The sequence below is a fragment of the Talpa occidentalis genome, unplaced genomic scaffold (genome assembly GCF_014898055.3).
Source record: "Talpa occidentalis isolate TD23 unplaced genomic scaffold, MPIMG_talOcc4v2.1 talOcc4.8, whole genome shotgun sequence".
NCBI lineage: Eukaryota > Metazoa > Chordata > Mammalia > Eulipotyphla > Talpidae > Talpa > Talpa occidentalis.
Window position 1 is genome coordinate 96,493,787 of NW_023605194.1, and position 23,445 is coordinate 96,517,231.

The 23,445-nt window shown below is 37.1% G+C and overlaps 1 protein-coding gene across 1 annotated transcript in view; it reads left to right on the forward strand.

Moving 5' to 3' along the window:
• The window catches only part of ADAM7 (ADAM metallopeptidase domain 7), a 151,971-nt gene extending 140,860 nt beyond the window's left edge, over positions 1 to 11,111 (forward strand). The window contains exon 24 of the mRNA XM_037497748.1: positions 10,736 to 11,111. Coding sequence (XP_037353645.1) covers positions 10,736 to 11,111 — 376 coding nt within the window. The remainder of the gene's footprint in view (positions 1 to 10,735) is intronic.
• Positions 11,112 to 23,445: the final 12,334 nt, after the last annotated feature.

The window sequence follows — 23,445 nt, forward strand, 5'->3', positions numbered from 1 at the left end:
AAAATTAAATAAAAGACATTCAAACTGGAAAGAAAGAAGATATCTTTACTCCCATATAACATAATCTTACTATAGAAAACATTTTTATAATCTGCAGTGCTAGATCTCAAAAAAATCCATTTTCAGCAAAATTGCAAGGCATAGGATCAACACACAAAAATTACTTGTGTTTACACAAAAAGGTAATGAACAATCAGAAATAGAACATAAGAAAACAATTTTAATTACTATAGCATCAAAAATAAAATACTTGCCAATAAATTTAACCAAGTAGATGAAAGACATACCACTGAACACTACAGACCATTGCTAAATGAAATTAAAAATTTAAGTACATGCAAAGATTTTGATATTCATGAACTGAAAGACTTAATGTTGTTATCAGTCATACTCAAAGTAACCTATAAGTTCAGTACAATCTCTAGCAAAATTCTTTTGACCCTTTTTTGCAGAAATGAAGGGCTGATTCTTATATTCAACAGAATTGCAAGGGAACTTGAATAAACAAAACAATCTTCAAAATGAACAAAATGAACAAAGTTGAAGACCTCACACCTCAACAAATTACTTATATTTGTATACTAACATAATTATATATATTGCACATATACATAATATATTTTTAAACAATTTTTTAGAGATGTATTTATTTATGCATGCAAAAGGTAGGGCACAGGCCTGAGAAGCGGGGGGGTGAGAGGGTTCACCAGAGACAGAGTGGGGAGCAGAACAGGCAGACTGACTGAAATACACTGCTGAGGGGAGCAGTTGGCTAGACAGGAGAGGTCTGCCTCGCCATGTGGGTTGCTCCCTGGCTGGCTCAGGATCGAACTTGTGCTGCAGAGGCTGCGGATTGCTTCATAGTGCGGTGCTTAACACCTTGTACCACCGGGGAGGCCCAATATATGTAATATATTAATCTAGTAGCAGTCATACTCTAGAGCCCACATTTTAACAAGAATGTTGTACTGACATTGTCTGGCAGGCTGTAGACTTTCCAAGACCAGGTCACAGCATGCTATTAGTCTTCTTACAGCTGTCCTCAAACAGTATCTGGATTTTGGTTTCCTAAACAAGGCAGGAGAGACAGTTTATCTCTAGAACATAGCTGGTTGCCTAATTTGAAAATCTAACTTCATTTGTGTCCAACACCATGTCTGCACCACAGTGCAGATACAGGGCAGCTATAGAATGATAAAGGCCCTGGTATGACCACCTACCTTTGCATACACTATAGGATAGTTTTCTGTAGCACTGAGATCTTGGCTTAGACCGACCAAATTCATAGAACCAGTCACTGATTTTCACAAAGCTCTGTTCACCATTCAAAAAATATTTATTAAGAACTTATTATATACCAGGCATTTCTGAGTAAAGATAATAAAGCGTAGACTTTGCCCTCAAAGCTATATAAAGTAGTATTGATTGAACAATGCCACAAATGCTTTTTAAAATATTTACTTAGCATGACGTGATAACACAGAGGATAGAGATGTAAATTCTAACTTGTCTAAAATGTCATAAAAATCTTTACTGAAACAATTACATTCATTTTGAACACAAAATGATGTGAGATATGTATTTAGCCTAACTAAATCACACGTCAGAGCCTTGATTCCACTATAAAAGAAATAGGGTGAAAAACATTATTGTAATTTCCAACATCTGAATCTTCACAGAGATAAAATCTGAAAGAAGACATAGGGAGGCGAAAGATCTTTGTAAATTATAAAATGTGCCTGCTGGAACAAAGCTAAATAACACAGTGATTTTTCAAAAGGAGATGCATATATTTTCTTCCTCCACTCCAGACTCCTCAACTACAACTAAATAAGCTCAACATCCTAATTACATTGTGCCTCTTTAGGCCCATCCCCAGTTATTAGCTGATTAGAAGGCTTGTTTGTTTGTGGATTTCATTTAAATTTTGACTTTCAGGGATAATTGTTAATGGTGTCATTAAAGTAAACAGTTCAGGAAAGCTGCCAATGTGTGTACTATGAATTCATCACTGTGAAAGCCCTCACTCTGCCAAGCCTGCACAGAATGTATAAAATATTTAGAATGGAAACTGAGTTGTTCATGTAGCAGAAAATATCCCAGCAGATCTGCAGCTCAGCACAGAACAGCAGGGAATAACTTGAGCTCAGAAAACTCGATCACACAGAGTTATTTATGATGAAAAGAAGAACTCTTGGCTGGGCTTAGAGCGTACCCTGAAATCTAGGTCCTGGGAGGAACATGGTTAGTGGATGTCAGTTCCTTGCTCATTAACAACCACCACAGTCGCTGTGTCCACAGACCCTACAACTCTGTTTTCAGAGACAGGGAGGTTATTTTTCCCATCTGAAACCCAGTCTCAGCCCTCATGACAACCAGCCATTCTAACAGCCTGCATGCCCTGTGATCAAGCCATGTGACTCACAAGCTTTTCACATCAGAGGATTCAACCACTAGCTTCCCCTTTAGATGTCCTTGAGCCTTGTGATCATCCTCTGCAGAAATGCAATTTTGGTTGCTGAAAGACTGGTGCTTTTAAACACTATTCTTATTATTGAAGTAACATTGGTTTATGACTATGTATGTGATTCAGAGGTACAGATTTACACCTCTTCAGATATTAACTGTCATATGTTAGTGAGTGGTAGAGATGTAGGAAATCCCATATCATAGACTCATCCAACATAGTAGAGTAAAGCACATATGAGTTGTGATTTCTCCAGAACTGGAAAGCCTCCATCATTCAACATTACAATTTCCTCCTACCTAAAACCCCTGAAAGTGAACAACTGAGTTTTTCTCTTTAATTAGAAATCAGAATCAGCATTATAGATTCACCCAGGATAGGTGATCCAGTGACTTACATTCTCACCAGAAAAACGTCACAAAGCCTGTTCAACCTTCCAGGTCGTGAGCCTCTTCGTGCTATTATGAAGTTGAAATTGTAGATGACAAGAATTGATTCCACATCTATGAGTCAAAAGAGAGCTCATTAATTATAACAGAGCAGAGCTTCAAGCTGCAGTAGAAAATGGATGGAGACAAAGGCAAATGTGTCTTCTAGAAACAACTATTTGTATTTAAGTATTCTAATTATCAATCCTTCAACTCTCCTAACTTATAAGATATACAGGATAACCAACAAATAGAACTAATTGAAGATTCTGGTTCAAGGTGAAAATAGAACCTAGTTATTTAGCTATCCTAACACTTGAGTCCTATTAAAATGATAAAAGAAAAATAAAGGTTGAAATCTATGCCTGAGTCTAAAACCAGGAAGCCATGCCATTCACATGCACAAAATTTCACGGGTTTTTGCAAGAGACAGTACTGACAAGACCAAGCTGAGGCATCACCAGACCTTCACCTGCATCACTGCATGGAAGAAATTCCTGGCAATAAAAGAAGCAGGGAACACAAACAGTCCCCATTAACCATTCAAGGTGGACCAAAGGATGATCAGTTCAGATTAAATAATGACATGACACTGTCTCTACAAGGGAAGCAGAGCAGTTCTAACACCCAAGAAGAAATTGGGCTACCTGATCCCTTCCAGGCTTTCATCTGGCAAGGCCTTGCAATATGCGAGGGTGGAAAGCAGTGAGTCTTAACCAATGAGAAAATTCAGTCAAGATGCTGGTGAAGAAACAAGAAAGAAGAAAATCGTTCACTTCCCTGAGTGCCTGCAATAAACAGAATATATAAGAAAAGGGAAAAGACCTTTTTTAAAATAGAGGTAGGGAGACTATGTAAAGGACATGGGTGATCTGGTGGTGGGAGGCAATGGTGACTATATCCCAGGGGAAATCCTGCACTGTCAAACTGACAAGGATGTAGAACAATGGTACTCTGATAACAACAACAATAACAAAATAGCCATGACAATTTCAGTAATTCAAGATTTAAAGTTTGTAAGCTGAGTCTTAAAATAAAAAAACAGTTTGTCAACTATAAAACAGCTATATTATAAAAAGCCATTGAAAGAAAATAGAAGCAATGGTTTAAACAATATTCTTCCAAAACATGACCCCAAAGGCAATAAAATAAATTAAAGCAAAAGAACAATCAGTTTGAAAACAAACATCTAATGCTAAAATTATGAAGCACTTTTTCTAAAAATAAATAAATTTAATTATATTTTAAATAAAATTAAAACATTGAGGGATACAAAGAAATCAATCAATATATGACAAATCCTGGTACAAAAAGCATGCTTTCACATTAATGTGATGTGAAAAATAGTTTTTGAAACCTCAAGAAAACACTAATGAGCCTCAAATTATGAGCAAAATATTTAGACACACTACATACAAATAACATTCAAATCACCAATATAGGATTTTTAAAATACAAAAAAGACTTTCCAAATTATAATCTGTCAATGGCAAGGATCATTAAAATGGACACTATCATGTCTGTGAAACTTCAATTATAATCTTAAATATATGTATAAAATATGTATAAAATTTATTAATGGATGCACCTTTTTTTTTTACAATGTAATGACAATAAAATAAGGACAAATATATCCAAAACATAGCCAAAGGATGTAAATTGTAGTACTTTTCAAAATTGGAAGACCAGACAGACATGTAAAAAATGGTAACTATGTGAGGTGATGAGTATGTTAAGTAATCATTTCGCAATATAAACAAATATCAAATCATCAGGGAAACACCTTGATTTATACAGTTGAATGTCAATTATATTTCAATAAAGCTAGGAAATTCAAGAATTGAAAAATAAAACTATAAAAGGATTAGAAATAATCTGAACATTCAGTTTCAGGGACTGATAAAAGTCATACAGTTGTAAGAAGTCATTAAAAACATATATCTAATAGAAACTGCATATTTAAAATGTGTGCACCCACTGCAATTTAATTCTGTTATACATTTATCCATTCTGTCACTCACTCATTTATGGTTTTATAGACCTTGGATTTTAGTGGAAATCTATCTATCTAATGACATACATTTAAAGGGCTAGAGATCGAAATGGCAAGTCATTATCTCAAGCTGATTGAATTTGTTTCCTATTTTTCTATGGCAATTTTGTAAAATTAAAAAGATTTTAAAGGACGCTGAAGAAATAACAATAACATGGTTGAATTAAGTCCCATTACTAATTACCATTAGTTTGAATGCAAACATTTACTTTGAAATGAGCTTCCATGTGGAGTCTACAAAGAAAGTAATAGATTGTTGCTTAATTACTTGATTGAATTAATACTTTTGTGAAAAATGTTTCCTCTGCAAATGAGTGTGAATAAAAAGTGATGAGACACACTAAAATACATTCTTGTTAAAGAATCATTGTTTTCTCCCAGCATTTTTCTCTTCCTTCTTATAGAGTGGTTCTCAGAATACTAACCAAACACAAACATATTCTACACAAATTCAATTGAGATTCAGGCACTTTTCCTTGCAGACATAGGTAAATCCCACAAAAGTTTTATTTTAAAATGAACAACAGTAAAATGGTCTTCAAATTTTAAAAAGATACAGATTCAGTGCCCCTTTCACTTGCAGAGTACTTACTATTGGATGCTGGAACCATTAGAAAGATGCCAATTTTTGTGATTGGAGTCTTATTGTAAATATCAGTTATTCTAGAACATACTGCCAGTATTTTATATAAAGGATTTGTCTTTAGAGAAACATGCCAGAATTTATATTTTATTGAAATGTCAGATAGGGATGCATATTATGCAGAGTTTCTTTTGATTTAGAAAATGAGACAGTCTCTAAAATTTATTTAAAATATTTTTAATCCTTCCAAAAGAAAAATAGCAAAACCTAGATCTGTTTGGGCTGTTGGTAAATTTTGCTAACATTACAATTTTGAAAAGTGATTGATAAAAATAATTGTGGAGAACTCAAATTCAACATTTATTTCACTGTTCTCCAAACCCAATTCACCTTTGTGGATTTTATATTGTTTAACTCAACTATTTAGTATAAATTATATCTTACCTAAATTAACTCCAGTTTCTTTAAGAGCATTTAGTTAGCATTCCCATAATGATTCCAAGGATAATTGTAAAATTAAATATATGTCTTTCATGAAGAAGTTCCCTATTTAGGCAAATCCAGAAAATGACTTATATAATCTCTGAATTGCTACAAAGAATGCCAATGAAATTGGCACAGTTAAGGCCATGCCTGTTATTTAAAAAATGCAGTATACCTCAAGCAAGATACAAAGCATGCTTCTGGAGTGCAGATCAAAATTCTGATAAGTGCATTTTATTTCTACCAACTGTATAAGTGTTAATATAATAGGCTTACCCTAGACAATCTTTTAAACTAGTGAGGACAATGGAGAGGTATCTTTTTAGGTCATCACTTAAACTGTACTTTTAACAAAAGGTCTAAAAATCAGTTATATAATCATTAATATCGATTTTTTAATATTGTTTCCTGGTAATTCAATAATATATATAATTAATCTTATTTTTTGATACCAACATATTTTTGGTATACTCTAGTTGAAGTGAGTATAATTTACCTTGTTCTTTATAGGCATAATTTACTATCTATAAATTAATAAGTTCATTTTTAATTTTTAGCTGAATAATCACTTTAATTATTTTTATCTGTTTTAGTTGTTTTGCAATTCTAGCATACAATTTCAGAATCATATCTGTTTAGTCTAAAATTTTTCCACTGTTACATTTTTATAAAAACTTTATCCTTGCACCATGAAAAATATCATTATGCTTGCCTATGTTATATTAGACATCATATGATTAAGACATTCACGCCAATGTTATATTAGTGTTTGTTGAAAATTTTCAATTATTGCTCTTTAGTCTGTTATTAGTGCTAGCAATTACATAAATGCTTTCTTTGTGCACGTGCAACCTGCTCAATTTCATTATTTTCAATTTTACACTATTTACACATGATCTCTTTGAGCATATTCAATTTCTATTTCTATACTCATATTCCTGCTTTTTGTTGAACTCTATGTTAAATTTTTTGTTTCTATTATTATTCCAATATATAATCATTCTAAATTATTTAAAGATTAGATATGAAAAAGCTGTTATTCAAGCAAACAAAACAGAGGTATATTTATGAAAGAACATAAAATAAAATAATATGGAAATATGTAATTCAAATTGTTTTCATGTTTCTCCAAGTTATTTTTCCAAAATATTCATAATTTATTAAAATGAAAATGAAAAATACTAAATATAAAAAGGTGTATAGTATTTTATTTAAATAAATAAAAATTATTTAAATAAAGTACTCTCAAAATTAATGTTTACAATTTGAATTTTATTCTATACAATGAAATAAAACTATTTGCAAGGTGGTAATTCAGTGTTCAGTCACCACATTAAAGAAGCAATATCATGCTTCCAGTGTGTTGCATCTGCACCAACAAACACACTTATTTCAGAGCAATAGGAATTGCTTAATCTTGCAAAATGTTACTTAGCCTCCATGCGCAAGTGTTGCAAGCTATACTCATTTATACATGTAGAATGAAGGAACAAACCCAAAGAAGAAAACGAATGAAGAGCAATTCTGGGAAACAAAATTTCACTATTAAACATTCTACTCCACACATGTTATCTAAAAAGAAGGCTTGACAAGTTGATTGATGGGTCTTTTCTCTTACCTAAGTACTGCTATAGTCCAAATGCCCCCTGCACTCTGAAACAGCATCCATTCCTGATGTCAGTGGCAGCTTGGCCTAGAAACCTTAACAGCCATGACTGTGATTAAGGACACAGTCATGTTCTTCTTTGACTCTCCCAAGGCCTCAGTGGGTAGCCCTGGGTACTCATAGGTGCAGGGTGCTTGCTCTGTGGCAGTGCCGACACTGGATCCCGAGTAACAAAGGAGACTACAAGCCCGCCATTAATGTGTATTTATAAAGGGACTCCTCGAGGACAGGGTCTGTGCAGTGTTGCTTCTTCCCCTACTTCTAGGCAGTACTTTGCATACTACTGAAAGGGGAAGCTGAGATATTATCATCATCCCCACTTAGCAATAAGGAAAATGAGTCAGAGAGAGTGAGAGAGCACTGTGCCCATAATCTCAGATCTAACTAGGTACCGATTTAAGATGTGAAGCCAGGCAGGCTGACTCCAGATCTGTGCTCTTCCACATTTATACTACTTTCAACAATGTCATTTTAAATTTCAGATCAATAAAAAGCCAGGTATTCAGTATTCAAATTCAGAAAATTCAGGAAGAACTTGCTGCACACCTACATCTTGCTTCCATCCTTTGAAGATGGTCATTGCATCAATTCTTTATTTTGAAAACTAGTAATCGAAGGGAAAGAATTATACATTTACCATGTCTTTGCCAGCAGCAACTGTGACTTAGGGTAACAAAATGTCTCTAATCATCGAAGGAATGTGATAACTAAACAAAAATATAAGTGTTTCTCCCTGTAATCTCATACTTAAAAAGGGAGACTAAATTAAATTCAAAGACATGTTTTTCTTTACTAAATTTTCTTTTCTGAAATTCTTTACTAATTTTTCTTTTCTAAATTAAAGAAAAAAAAAAGCCATTCACAAATAATCTCTTTTGTAGATGTTGTATAATAGCAGAGAGTTCACTCTAGAGGGAGTCACTTGACCATTTTCCTCAGGACCAAAATAAGTTAGTTGCAAGAAAAAATTAATTTATGCTAATATCATAAAACCCTGCCAAATGTTTCTTGCTATCTACATTAACATTTAGGACCTAGTCCATGATACAAAGTAATAGAGTTTAACTATATTAATATAAATGTTGGCATTGATACAGTCATTGAAATTCTGCAAGATTTTTTTTAAAGATCACATTTATATTAATCTGCTAATGAAAAGCAAGGTAACCAGAGTATTATTAGATGAAGGAATGTTTGCTACATGCAAAGAATGTTCAAAAGGAGAAGAACATATAAGAGTAGAATTTTTTATAGACCTCAGTAAAGTTTCAGATCTTAATAGATGTTATTGCTCTGATTCCAAGAAAATTCCCATGGAAGAAAAACAGTAAGATATTTGATAAATTATTATTTATCAGGCAAGGTTTGAGGGGCCATGCCTCAAAATTCTTGATACACTGACACATTTTCTCAATTCTAGAAGCTTCTATTCATGTCCACTCGTATTCTCAGCTTACCTAGCTCATTTCTATAATTTAGTAAGTACATGTTAATGGCAAAAACTTGTGGGAAAATGTTCTTATGTGTCTGTGTTTGTAATTTGACATGAGCTCCCTAAACTAACTGAAAGCCATAAATTTCAAATAGCTTTCAGGCATTGCCATGAGTTCCAAGTGAAAAACTGAGAAGGTTGAAATAGAAGAAGGCCCCAGATCAACACGAGTGATTTATTTCTAGTAAATGCTGCAATGTAATGGTCAAATGAGACTAACAGAGATAGAACTTAGATGCTCACAAAATGTGTCTCAGTGAATAAATTTCAGTTGAATTCATCTCCTGTAAGAAGAGGCTGGAAGATGAATCATTGAAATATTCCAAAACCCTGGTATTGGGCTCACAGATTCCCTGGAACTGTCCCTTCTGTGATTGTTCTGGGACTAAGAAGTGGAGGCAACAGAAAACGAAGTGAATCGTTTGTCTGCATTGTGTCTCAACTGGCTACTCTCTCCTCTGCAGAAGTAGGTAGCATATGAGCAGCTCTGCTCAACTTCATCCTATAGTTATCAGGTTTTAGAAACTATTTTTCTTTGGCGCATTTGTTTCTAAACATCTTTCTTGAATATAATTATCCATTTTCTTAAGTTAGAAAATAAAATATAGGGCCTTCCCAGTGGTGCAGCGGTTGAGCACTGGGCTGCGAAGCTGCCTGCAGCCTCTGCAGCGCTGGTTCGATCCCTGGCCGCCGGGTGAGGGTCCCACATGGAGCGCAGACCTCTCCTGCCACCTGCTGCTCCCTTCAGCAGTGTACTTTGTCAGTCTGCCTCCTCTGCTCTCCGTTCTGACCCTGGTGAATTCTCTCGCCCTCCCGCGCTTCTGACTGTACCCAGTGCATGTATAAATAAATAAATAAATCTTTAAAAATTTATATTAAAAGAAAAGAAAAGAAAATATAACAAGCCCTAACAAGTATCTAACAGGGAAAGAAGTCCCACATGCCCTTTTAAAAATAGATAGGGGCCAACTCCCACGGGATGTGAGTAAAAAGGCTTTTGTCAGAGGGCTCTAAGCTACAATCACTACCTTTTGTCATTTTCTTCTCATCTACTTTCTCTCTATACCTTTAAAAAGAGTATTTTCTACTACTCAAATTACTATTGGACTTGGAGTTGACAGCAGCCATGATTGCATTTGGATTGAAATCACCTGCTAACTTTGGGCAGCCATGTCCTGTGGATAAGATGGGGCTGACAACTTCTTTCTCTTCTGTTGGGTATTAGAGGACCACGTGGAATGACGTATGCAAGGTGTTGTGTACATGGCTAACATCCTACAGGCCTGAGGTGTTGTTCTTTATAAATTGAACAGGACAACTTTAGTAGTTACGAGATTACCACCCACTAGTTATTTTATTAGACTTGAATCCTTTGCAATAGCTCAGGTTTTTTGGTCAATTTATGCAGTAGAATCCCTTGGAGAACTTTTAGGAATCACTAATGCTCAGGTCTAACCTCCAGAAATTCTAACAAACTAATAGGTAGCCAAAGATCTCCAAATCCAAATATATTTCAAAAGCGGTATTGTATTCAGATTTTTCTCTTGTTTTGTTTAATTTCAGAGAACCCTCAGTCCTGACTTGCCTGTTGGAGATGAATGAGTCAGAGGCTCCGGCATCTGCAGTTCCCGTTGTCCTGCAGAGAATGGGTCTGGAGGCAGCCTCTGCTCTGTGTTCCCTTTCTGACTTCAGCCCCAGAGAACTAGTGAGTCGTCTTCCCCTTTCAACAGCCCTGGAGTCAGCATGCTGTTCTTCCTGGCCCAACCACACTTGCTTCCTGCTGGGTTTATTCCATTCACAGGCTGTGCTGAGGCAGCTCTCACCTGAGCCCAACATGATGTGTAATCCTATCCGATTACCACCTGCAGGTCATTCAGAGGCTACACAAAGGCAGGAGAGGGAGGCAAGAAGAGGAGTCTTTATTTTCTGTGCCCTGTAGTTCTACATGCAATGGTATCTGCTTCCTTAAGACATCATTGCAGGTTCATCATAAATTCATGGAATGAGAGAAGTAAATGACCTTCCGGTCGTGCAGGCCAATTCTCACTCTCACAGGCTTCTCCTCCAGAACCACAGGGACTGCCAGTGCCTTGGGCACCACCAGCTCACTTGGCTTTGGACAGATGCACAGGTCTTCCTAGAGATGGCTGGTGGCCCAGGAAGCTTGGGATTCTGAACTGCTCACTCAGGAAAGATGCAGCCCAGTGGACCCTGTGGATGGATGGAAGACAGAGAGCCTTAACCCCTGCATACTGAGAGGGGGCTTCCTTCCATCCTAGATTAGTGGACAGTATTCCGGCTGACACTCGGATGCTTTGTCTCTGCCTCCACAATAGACCTATCTATAGTTCTTTTTCTCATGATTATTGATTCAAATCGTTCTTGTGGGTCTGCTAATCTTAAGTGGCCTGTTTGGCCACCATTTTTATTACCTGCAGTTCTGCATTCCTATACAAGTTCAGAACTGCCCAGTCAATTAGTCATAGGGACCAAACCTTACAAGGTGCCTTTCAAATCAAACAAGAGCCTAAAGCTTGATTGCTCTGGAAGGACTATGCATGACGAGATATGACCAGGAACTACCTGGGCCAAGGACCGAAATATGACAAGGGACCACAGAAGCTGATTAGAGGAAAGCCTTGTTGATAAGATTGAAACCAGGGCTGGGGACCTAGGGCTTGATCTCAATTACAATACCAAGTCATCAAGCAGATGAGAAGTGCCTGGAGGGCAGACTCACAACCCCTGTTACTGTAGATGACAGAGCACATTTTCTAGTTTCACCCCTCCCTTCTCTTTTAGTCCTCCTTCCCCTCACAACTGATGCTGTATAATTATTCTATCAATTAAAAGGCCAGGATCTTGCTCTTCGGTAGTATCCTGCATCCTACTGCTTGCTCCATGACCCCCGTTTGTCAGTGCGGTGTTGTCAACACAACAGTTGTCTTACTTACTATGATGTAAACTCCTGGAAGGTAGAACACATATTTGATTTAAGTTAAAATCTCCACAAGATCAATTAGAGTCACTTATACTCAATAAAAAGACATGAATGGGGGCCTCCCCTGGTGCCGCAGCGGCTAAGCACTGGGCCTCGAAGCTGCCTGCACCCTCTGCAGCGCTGGTTCGATCCCCGGCTCCAGCGAGGATCCCACATCGCACAACAGACCTCTCCTGCCGCCCGCTGTTCCCCTCAGCAGTGTATTTCTTCAGTCTGCCTGTTCTGTTCCCTGCTCTGGCTCTGATGAATTCTCTCACCCTCCCGCGCTTCTGACTGTACCCAGTGCTTGTATAAATAAATAAATAAATAAATAAATAAATAAATAAATAAATAAATAAATAAATAAATAAATAAATCTTTAAAAAAAAAAATAAGACATGAATGGGTGGATGGATGAAAGGGGCTGATTGGATTGTTTTTTCACACCACTTTAAAAATGAAAGTTGCCAAATAAAATATTACCTGAGCAGTAGGACAGCAGGAAGAAAGAGGATTTTAAAAAATTAAATGAGGTTCAGGAAGTTCCAGTGGCTGGTCTTTGAGCAGCAGTCCGACTCCTTTCCCACCCATCACACATTTCAGCAAGCAGCTGGTCCTCTGCCCTTTTACTCAGCCCTTGCGCGTGAGTAGATTTCCTCCATGCTGGGCTTCGCTCACTGGCACTAGACAAGTTCCCTATTGATGTCCACTGAGGTCCAATGCCAATTTCTGGCAACTCTTCTGCAGTCAAAAGTTAGCTCCAGCCTCAAGGAAAATAGTTTTTGTTTGTTTGTTTGTTTGTTTGTTTGTTTGTTTGTTTGTTTAGTGTGCTAGTTGCAGTTTTGCATTTCCCTCTGTTCACTGGCAGCACGAGTTAGCTGGATCTAGCAAGATCACTTTGAGACATGGCCGTGTCGTGACTGAGCCTGCTGCTGTACCTGTGTGTCTGCACACAGGCTGGGCCACCAGTTCTTTGGGGAGGTAGGGTTGCATGAGGCACATGCTCACATCCAGGGTTTGCAAGTTTGCAGGCTCTCCCAGGTAAAGACCACATGCGCACCAGTGGCGGTACAGAATTTGCTCTCAAAGATTCCTTTTGCAGAGAAAAAGAACCACATGAGGCCGCTTATTTGTAGGATTTGCTTTTTTAGCTGAGTAGCCAAAACAGTAACATTTACGTTTTAAGGAAATCTGGTACTGCTTCTATATTTTCCACTCACATTTGTCTAATCAGGAAGCAGGTTCTGGTTGTACTTTACCAAGATGTTTCCTAGTGTGTACTTTTATTTCTGTTCACCTGAGAAATAGGTAGAAATAGGCCACTTAATGCATCATTTCAAATCCAAGTTCACATTCAAAGTATATTATGGAATGAATTCTGAGCTCAGAAATGAGAGCCATGCTAGAGAACATTTGAGAGGCACCACATCATGTCCTTAGCTGCTGGACGTCAATGACTAGACATGGCTGACTTTTGCACAATGTGTCCGGATTTCCAAAATGTACAGCACTACATTACTGATTTTGTCAACCTTCCAAAATAATCAGGACATTTGTCAGATGGGGAACTTGAGACCGTAAGAGTCTAAGGGGCATTTTTATTTAATTCAGATAGATCCTGTGTCCAAAAAAAAAAAAATCAAGATGATTTAATTAAGACACTTATACAATGTTGATAGTCAAATAAAAATTTAAAAATCACAACCACCAAAAAGAGAAAGAAGTAAATCATCCACACAAGCAAGCTGATACACTTGATGTGAAGTGCAAATAGTCCTCTGAGTTTATCTGCAGCCAGGACAGAAAGGTCATCATGAGAAATTAGCTCATTGTTATTAATGGAGAGAAAGAGGGGATGGGAAGAAAATGCCACTTTCTCAGAGAACCAGTATTCTTTTTATCCTAGTAGTAGAACCTAAATGCAATTCCTTATCGGAGACTTTGAAAATTGGCAATGACCTTGACAACAGATTTTACAGCAAATACAAAAAATTAATATAATGTATTTTTAAAGATACAAATAACTTTAAAGGTACAGGGATTCTATTTTCTTGATATGAATTCTATAAAGTCTCCACAAAAACTCTATGAAGTATTTTCCAAATTAAGAAATGGAGGCTTAAAGTGCTTAAGTAGCTCTCTCAATATCAAAAAGCCAATAGCTTTGACATCTTAAATTCTGAGGACAAGACACTACAATACAATTACATAAAGGCAAATTTGGCAAATTGTTCAAAATGTTGTCTTCCAGCGGATGACTTCAGCCAACAATAACTCTTGGATCCAAGGAGTGAATGGACAGTATGTCACAAATTATTTTCTCTAAGGATTATTTCTCTTTGCTGGACTTGAGATAAAATCTAATTAGCCAACACTTAGAGGTTGTATGCTGTCTCAGACTGCTGGTTGAATATACCCTAAAAGAGTCACCTAAGGTTATAGAAGGACTTGCGATCCAGCCAGGTTAAAACCCAAAGCCCTAACTGTTGCCAGGTCACAGATCATCCCGCTAATCAAATTAATCTCTCCCCACTCTATAGTCATGGTCCTTGAGACCAAAGGTTGTCTAATATATGTAATATACTTATGTCCATAAATAAATAAAATTTTATTTTTATAGAAATTTGTTAAGACTTTTTTGTAATTTTTTTAATTGAGGTAACATTGGTTTACAACACTGTGCATGGTTTAGAGAAGTAGGTTCACACCTCTTCAGATGTATGTTTGTATGTGTATGTTTTAATTTGTTATCACATAGTCCTCAAATAAGAAGGGTTGCTCAAATAAGAAGGAATTATGTAATGAATCTTTCTGGAAGGTGTTCTGTGTTGGAAGTCAACTGAGGACATTCTCCTCAGGAAAATTCACATGAAGATAAGTTTCCATAACCCCAGTGCTTTCCATTTTCTTTTCCACACAATGGTTTACATCCCTTAAAGCCTGCCATTCAGTTTCAGCAGCCTTCTAGCGGTAATAACACTTAATAAAGCCAGCTATGACTCATTCCAGTAACTCCCAGAGTAAAAAGTTTGCTGAGAAATGTTAGATTCTTTCCAATAGGATAATACTTTTTGAAAAATGAAGACTATTAGAACATTCAATGAATCACAGGTAGTTGCCACAGGTAAGTACTTATATAACAACAAATCTGTCCAATTTAGTGTAGCAAAACAGTGTACTATGAGGATTAAAAGTACATGCTATGCAATTAGAAAGACCTATGCCCAGAGAGTAGATTTGTGAAGTTGACAGGTATTTATCTTTCCTAGATTTCAATTATCTAATCTATACATTGGAGATAATTTCTTTTTTTCTGAGTATTACTGAATTATTACATATAAAATCATTAGTAAGAGTCTGATACAAAGTAAGTGTATAAAAACTGTTAATAATAGTGATTATAATGTGCAAGAAACTAAGGAAAGGGCTGAAAGAGTAATATATTTATATAAGACAATTCTAATTCACAAGAAATAAATTTAAGCAAAGTTCAAAAGAAGGAGTAATTAATTCTTAATGGGACTTTGTCAGTGAGCTTTTGCCGTGTAACAAATTATCACCAAAATTTAATGATTTAAAAAAATATTCCGGGCCTCCCCGTTGGCACAGCGGTTGAGCACTTGGTTGCAAAGCTGCCCACAGCCTCTGCAGCGCTGGTTCGATCCCCGGCCACCAGCGAGGGTCCCACATGGCGCGACAGACCTCTCCTGCCGCCCACTGCTCCCCTCAGCAGTGTACTTTGGTCCTTCTGCCTGTTCTGCTCCCTACTCTGGCTCTGGTGAATTCTCTCACCCTCCCGTGCTTCTGACTGTACCCAGTGCTTGTATAAATAAATAAATAAATCTAAATAAATAAATAAACGTTCCAAGGATATTGAAATGACATTCATTTTTTGGGCCTCCCTGGTGGTGCAAGGGGGTAAGCACAGCACTATGAAGCAATCCGCAGCCTCTGAAGCACGAGTTCAATCCACAGAAAGCCAGGAAGCAACCCACATGGCAAAGCAGACCACTCCTGATTTGCCCACCACTACCCTCAGCAGTGTATTTCAGTAAGTCTGCCTGTTGTGTTCCCCACTCTGCCTCTGGTGAATCCTCTCACTCCCCTCATCTCTGGCCTGTACCCCAGATCTTGTATGTATAAATAAATCTTAAAAAAAAAAGAAATTACATTCATTTTTGTTGAAATTATAACACCAAGGAATTTGACATAATAAGTTTAGAGGTTCTCCAGGAGTAACATGATTATTTGCTTCCAATAGTACCACTTCCTGTATTGGTCAATCCTTAAATCCTGAAACTTGCAAGCTCAGAAAGTTGATTTCATCAGACCACCATGATATTACTTCACATTAACAAATTCACAGGGACTGAACCGTAAAACCAAATGATAATGTGTAAATTACAATGAGAAACATTATTATGAAAGGATTGGATAATGATAATAGCTAATATTCTCTAAATACTTATTATCCAGCAGGCCTGGAAAGATGTGCTTATATGTATCATGTCCATTAATTTGTGCAACAATACTATGATTATTTAAGTTAGGAAAGAGTAAGTAATTTATTCTCTATGAGAAAACAAGGGGAAATTTTGTTAGGAAATGGTGGCCTTTGAAAAGCTACTAGGCTGCCTCAGTGTGACTACTGAGAGTAAGAATTCTCAATCCAAAACCACCAGAACCAATCTGTTACCTTCATGTGTAAGTACCTTTATATATAGCCTTTTTTCTGGGCAAATAAGCCCATTCTCTTATTTGAAGAAAAGTATTCCAAGGACATTGAGATTGCATACATTTTTGTTGAAATTATCCCACCAATATTTCCAAGACAAAAATGGTAGTCACCAAGAAAATTACTAAGGGGGACCCAACTTAATCACCTTCTATAGGTCTTGACATTCCTGACCTGAGAAAGCCCAGTCCTGGTATTTATGACCTTTCCTGCAGCCTTTCTAATGGCAGACGATTCATTACCAGGCATGAGGAAAGACAACCTGACAGAGGCATCTGTCATCCCATGCAGGGAGCTCGTCTTTTGAAAAATGCTGAAGCATTCAAAACTGCCTTAAATCAGCACATAAGTCCAAAAGGTCCTCCCTTCTGATCTAAGTAAATAAAAAGAAAATTATCCTGCTCCTACATGCTGTTCAGGGTGCCTAGTGTGCAAGTGCAGCTATGCACCCCTCGATTTCATCTCTGCTTAGCCGGACCCCTCTGAATACCAAGTAAAACAGACGACCTCCAAGGACTCAGGGCTCCCATTATCTATACATTTCTGCGTATGACATTCCTAGGAAATTTTGAAAAATGAGTATATGAAATTTTGAAAAGTTGCTTTCAGTGGTATTTTTTCCAGCTTTATTGAAATGTAATTGATATACAAAAAGTTGCACATAACTAATATATATTCAATATAATTTGGTGAGTTCTAACATATAGATACACTCCCCTCCATCACCAACATCCAGGTAATAACCACATTCACACTTTCAAAGTTTCCTTGTGACTCTTTCTTTTTACTTTATCTTGGTTTGGTTTTGATTTTTTTGTGGTAAGAACACGTAACATGAATTCTACCCACTTAACACATTTTTTTTTTTTAAGATTTATTTATTTATTTATTTATACATACAAGCATTGGGTACAGTCAGAAGCGCAGGAGGGTGAGAGAATTCAGCAGAGCCAGAGCGGGGAGCAGAGCAGGCAGAAGGACCGAAGTACACTGCTGAGGGGAGCAGCGGGCGGCAGGAGAGGTCTGCGCGCCATGTGGGACTCTCCTCCGTTGGCCAGGGAGCAGCCGGGGATCGAACCGGCGCTGCAGAGGCTGCGGGCAGCTTCACAACCCAGCGCTCAACCGCTGCGCCACCGGGGAGGCCCTACTTAACACATTTTTAAGTACACACTATTATATTGCTGTGGACACGCTCACATATATATGGAAAACAATGTGGACACTCTCACAAAATTAAAAATAGAATTACCATATGATCTATCAATCCCTCTTCTGGGTACATACGCAGAGGAATAGGAGTGAGGGCCTCAGAGATATCGACACATCCTATTCACAGCAGCTTTGTAGTCAAGATGTGGAAGAAATAGAACTGTCCAGCATGGATAAATAAAATGTGCTGCAAGACAGAACAGTACTCATCCTAAAAAAAGGAAAATCCTGCCATTTGAAACAACATGGAAGAGCTTTGAGTACATAATGCAGGTGAGGTAAGTCAGTTACAGAAGGACAAACACTATGAGATTTCCTTTATATGGGTTACCTAAAATATTCAAAGGTATAGAAGCAGACAGTAGAATGGTGGTAACCAGATGATAGGGGGAAAATGGAGTTGTCCAATCGACAAAAAGTTACAGTTTTACAAGAGAAGTATGTCTCAAAGATCTGCTGTACAATATAGACCCATGACATTTTTCATGATCAAACCTTCAGCACTGGGTTTGATATATTCCCTTCTAGAAGGATGATATTCCTTGATATTCCCAAATGCTGTGTTCCTGTATTGGGCAGGTAATAGCAATTCTAAAGCAAGTATGAAATAAAGCAGGTGCTGATTGGGAAGCCTAAAGGTCCTACCACTTTTATTATATCATAAAATCTTTTGTTTCTCCTGAATCATGTTTCTACATGTTACAACAAGAGATTTAACTACTCACAATTTAAACCATCCAGGTAGAATTTATCAAATATTGAAGCATGCATTCATCTATTCTAATTTCTCTATTTAAAAAAAAATCTAAGACATTCAACAATCAATAAAAGTCAAATCAGTTATCTTTTTATCTCCTTCCCTGTTCAGGAAATGAATCACAGCAGAGAGAGATTATTCTGCTTTTCTGTGAATCCATTTGCAAGCAGTGAAATGTCTTAGAGATTTGTGAAGATTTCAGCTTCCAAACTTTCATTTAAATTTTAAGACAGGGGCCTCCCTGGTGGTACAGGCGGTTGAGCGCTGCACTGTGAAGCTGTCCACAGCCTCTGCAGCAGGGGTTCGATCCCGGCCGGCTGGCTGGCGAGAATCCCACATAGCGAAACAGACCTCTCCTGTCTTGTCCGCTGCTCCCCTCAGCAGTGTATTTCGTCAGTCTGCCTGTTCTGTTCCCCGCTCTGTCTCCCATGAATCTGGCCTGTACCCTGGTTCTTGTATAAATAAATAAATTTTTTAAAAAATAAATTTTAAGACACATTCATGGCAACTACCATTCTCAGGCATTTTATGTACATTATCATATTTAAGTCAATGCAGAACACCTGAAATACCCTCACCAACAGTACTGATGAAGTTATTTACACTTTTGGGGATTAAATGTCCAAAATCAATTTTCATTGGATTAAAAGTCAAGGTGTAGGGAAAGATTTTTTCCTTCTGGAAATTCTAGGGAAGAATCCATATTTTCTAGCTTCCGGAATTCTCCTGCTTTGCTCGCCTTATGTATAACTGTCTTCCTCCCTCCTCAAAATCAGCAGCATCCATTTCTCTATCCCTCCTTCTGCCCTCATACCTTCTTCTCTAACAGCAACAAAGCAAGATTCTTCACCTTTTTTTTTTTTATCCTACTCCCTTCTCCCCCATCCCCCTGGTTTATAGTTGTGTCTCTGGTTTATAGCTGCTTGTTGATTTTTACTTTATTATAATTAGTGTTTTTCCTGGTCCCTTATTTAGGTTTTCTAAATTCCTGCTATGAGTGAGACCATCTGGTATTTTTCTTTTTCTTTCTGGCTTATTCCATTAGGCATGATCCCTTCCATGTTGCATCCATATTGCTGCAAATTGCGTGAGTTTCTCTTTTTTGATAGCTGACTAATATTCCATTTTGTATATGTACCACATCTTCTTGATCCAGTCATCTATTTTTGGGCATTTGGATTGTTTCCATAGCTTACCTATTGTAAATAGTTCTGCTATAAACATAGGGGTACAGGTGCCCTTTTGAATTAATGTTTCTGTGTCCTTTGGGTAAATACCTAGGAGTGGAATTGCAGGATCATATGGAAGCTTCATCTTCTTTTTTTTTTAAGATTGATTTATTTATATAAGAACTGGGGTATTGGTCAGAGATGTGGGAGGGTGAGAGAATTCACCAGAGACAAAGCAGGGAGCAGAACAGGCAGAAGGATCAAAGTACACTGCTGAGGGGAGCAGCGGGTGAGACAGAAGAGGTCTGCTGCACCATGGGGGCCTCTCCCTGGCCAGCTGGGAATTGAACCAGTGCTGCAGAGGCTGCAGACAGCTTCACAGCACTGCACTCAACCCGCTGTGCCACCAGGGAGGCTCTGGAAGCTCCATCTTTAGCAGACTGAGGAATCTCTATACAGCTCTCCATAATGGTTGGACCAGTTAAACTATAAAACACTGTTAGAATAAATAGAAGAAGACACAAAGAAATGGAAAGACATCCTCTGATCATGGATTGGAAGAATAAACATTATCAAAATGGCCATCCTACCAAAAGCAATATACAGATTCAATGCTATTCCAATAAAAATTCCAATGACATTCTTCAAAGAAATAGAACAAATATTGATGAAATTCATATGGAGCCACCAAAAACCCCAAATAGCTAAAGCTCTCCTGAAAAAAAAAGGGGGGGGGGGAATGGAGGTATCACACACGGAGACTTCAAACTATAATACAAAAGCATAATAATCAAAACTGCATGGTATTGGAACAAGAACAGACATACAGACCAAAGGAACTGAATAGAAAATCCAGAAATAAACCCACAGATTTACAGTCAACTAATCTTTGACAAAGGAGCAAAGAATATGCAATGGAGCAAAGAAAGTTTGCTCAATAAACGGTGCTGGGAAAACTGGTTTGCTACATGCAAAAGAATGAAGCTTGACTACTACCTCACACCATGCACAAGATTCTGCACTTTTAAGGAGTAGCATAGTTACATTGGGCCCACAAAGATCAATCTAGTTTAACGCCACCATTTGAACTTCCTTACCAATAATGTAACTGCAAAATCCTTTTGTTGGTAAAGTAACATATTTACAAATTCCTCAAGACTAGGAGATGGACAATTTTAGGGGCCATTATTTTTCCTACCACATGTATTTTTTATCATTCTGTTCTTGAAATCTTCTTTCTGGATGTGAATTTGTCTGCATTTCATCTAAATTCATGTCTTTCCTCTCCTACATTCGATGGAATCTCGTAGAGCTTCCATTCCTGCTTTCCACACTCACAGGTCTGGAGGGTCAGTGCAGCACAATTGCAATCTGGTGTTTATTTTCTCTGAGGTTATCTGAAGTTCATGGTATTCTCTGTTTCCTATTAATGAAATGGTGAAATCATGCATTGTGTATTGTTCTGTAATATTTGTTAAATTTTATGGTTTGGAGATATTTTGTATAGAGAGATTAGGATTCCTTTGGTTGCAAAATTGCTGATTTTATGACATTTAATGGATATTTCCAAAACTTCTTTTAAGACTTTGATACTGCTACTACAAGTGTTCTTTTGAAAATAAGAATTCCACAATTATCTCTGATCACCAAAGATGCCAATGAAGTTCAGGGGTATTTTGAAAAATGGAAGGGATAAACTACTGTTGCAATTAAGAGCAGTGATAACTAGTAACTACAATCTCTACAGGCTAATAAACAAACACCCCATTAGAAGACAAGGCCTCCTAATTAATTATATCTGTCATGTAACACCCAGTCCCTACAAGCTAGCTTTTATCTGAAGCTGTTATAATCAATAATGTTTTGTTGCTGGCAAGCATTACTCTTTTATAGCTAGTAAAATAGGAACACAGAGCCTTAAAATCTCTCAATATCTATGTTTGAATGCCTCTCTTCCTATGCTGTGTTCTCTACATTTGCAAACACTGGTCATAACCTCTGTAACTACTTGGCAGATCTTTCCCTTGCCTAGAAAAAAGGTTTCATTGTTTTATAACTTAAGATAATAAATGGCCAGTGGCCAACTTTATTTTGTTAATTAATTATTTTATTATTTTTTATATTTTTATATCATTGTTTATTTTTAAACAATATTTGCTTCCCCAACCCCTCAGGTGTAGTCCCCATAGAATTTCCTTCACCAAGGCACCCTTGCACCATCACCTCAGTCCCCTGTGCTCCTCCCTCCCTCCCTCTGATCCCTCTCCCTCCTCCTCCCCTGCAGGATGTCTCTGATTTATAATTGTCTGTTTTTGTTTTGTACTGTTATTATTTTTTTACACTGATGTCCTATTTGGTTCCCCTATATTCCTGCTATAAGTGGAACCATCCAATATTTTTTCTTTTTCCTTCTGGTTTATTTCACTAAGCATAATTCCTTCTAGTTCCCTCCATGTTGCTGCAAATAGCATGAGTTTATCTTTTTTGATTGCTGAATAATATTCCATTGTGTATATATGCCACATCTTCTTGATTTAGTCATCTATTTTTGGGCATTTGGGTTGTTTCCAGGTTTTACCTATTGTAAATAGTGCTGCAATAAACATAGGAGTACAGGTGGTCTTTTTAATCAATGATTTTGTGTCCTTTGGGTAGATCCCTTGGAGTGGAATTGCTGGGTCATATGGTAGCTCCATTTTTCGTAGACTGAGGAACCTCCAGACAGCTTTCCATAGTGATTGGACCAGTTTGCACTCAGTTGGCCAACTTTATTAACCAGATGTACACACTGCATAAAGATGTTAAAGGAATATTAGGGAAGTTAGTTTTTGTAACTTTTAACTAACTTTTTTTTAGTGACATGTTAAAATCAAGTGATGCAAAGACATTGAAATTCAGGTCTTCGTACAACTTTAATCCACAGTTCCTCAATTTTCTACTCAAAAGCAATACCCACTACTATTTTTTTATTGATTCTTTCAGATAAAGTTCATTCTATAACAACAATAGATGCACACATTTCACTCTATATTATGCAAGTGGGAGCACAATGTACTGTCAAATCTTCATTCTTTTACTTATCTATGTACCTGTGCTCTTTCCTTATCAACATACAAATCTATCTCATATTTTCACAGCTCCAGGGTACCACTCTGAATGAATAATCCATGACTTATTTAAATACTTCCCTATTAATGAATTTATATAATTAAATTTTTAATTTGAATTCTAATTGTTATGCGCATTTATTTAGCACACTCATAAACTGCAAACCAAGTGCTTTCTAAAAGTAAAAGTTAGAACTTAGAGTGTAAAATGGGATCTGGTAAGAAAATATATAATAAATATATAGGTGAAATATCCCATGCCAAGAGCTTGGCAGTCAGCATTCTTGCCCTTACAACAAGAAAAGAAACTAAACAA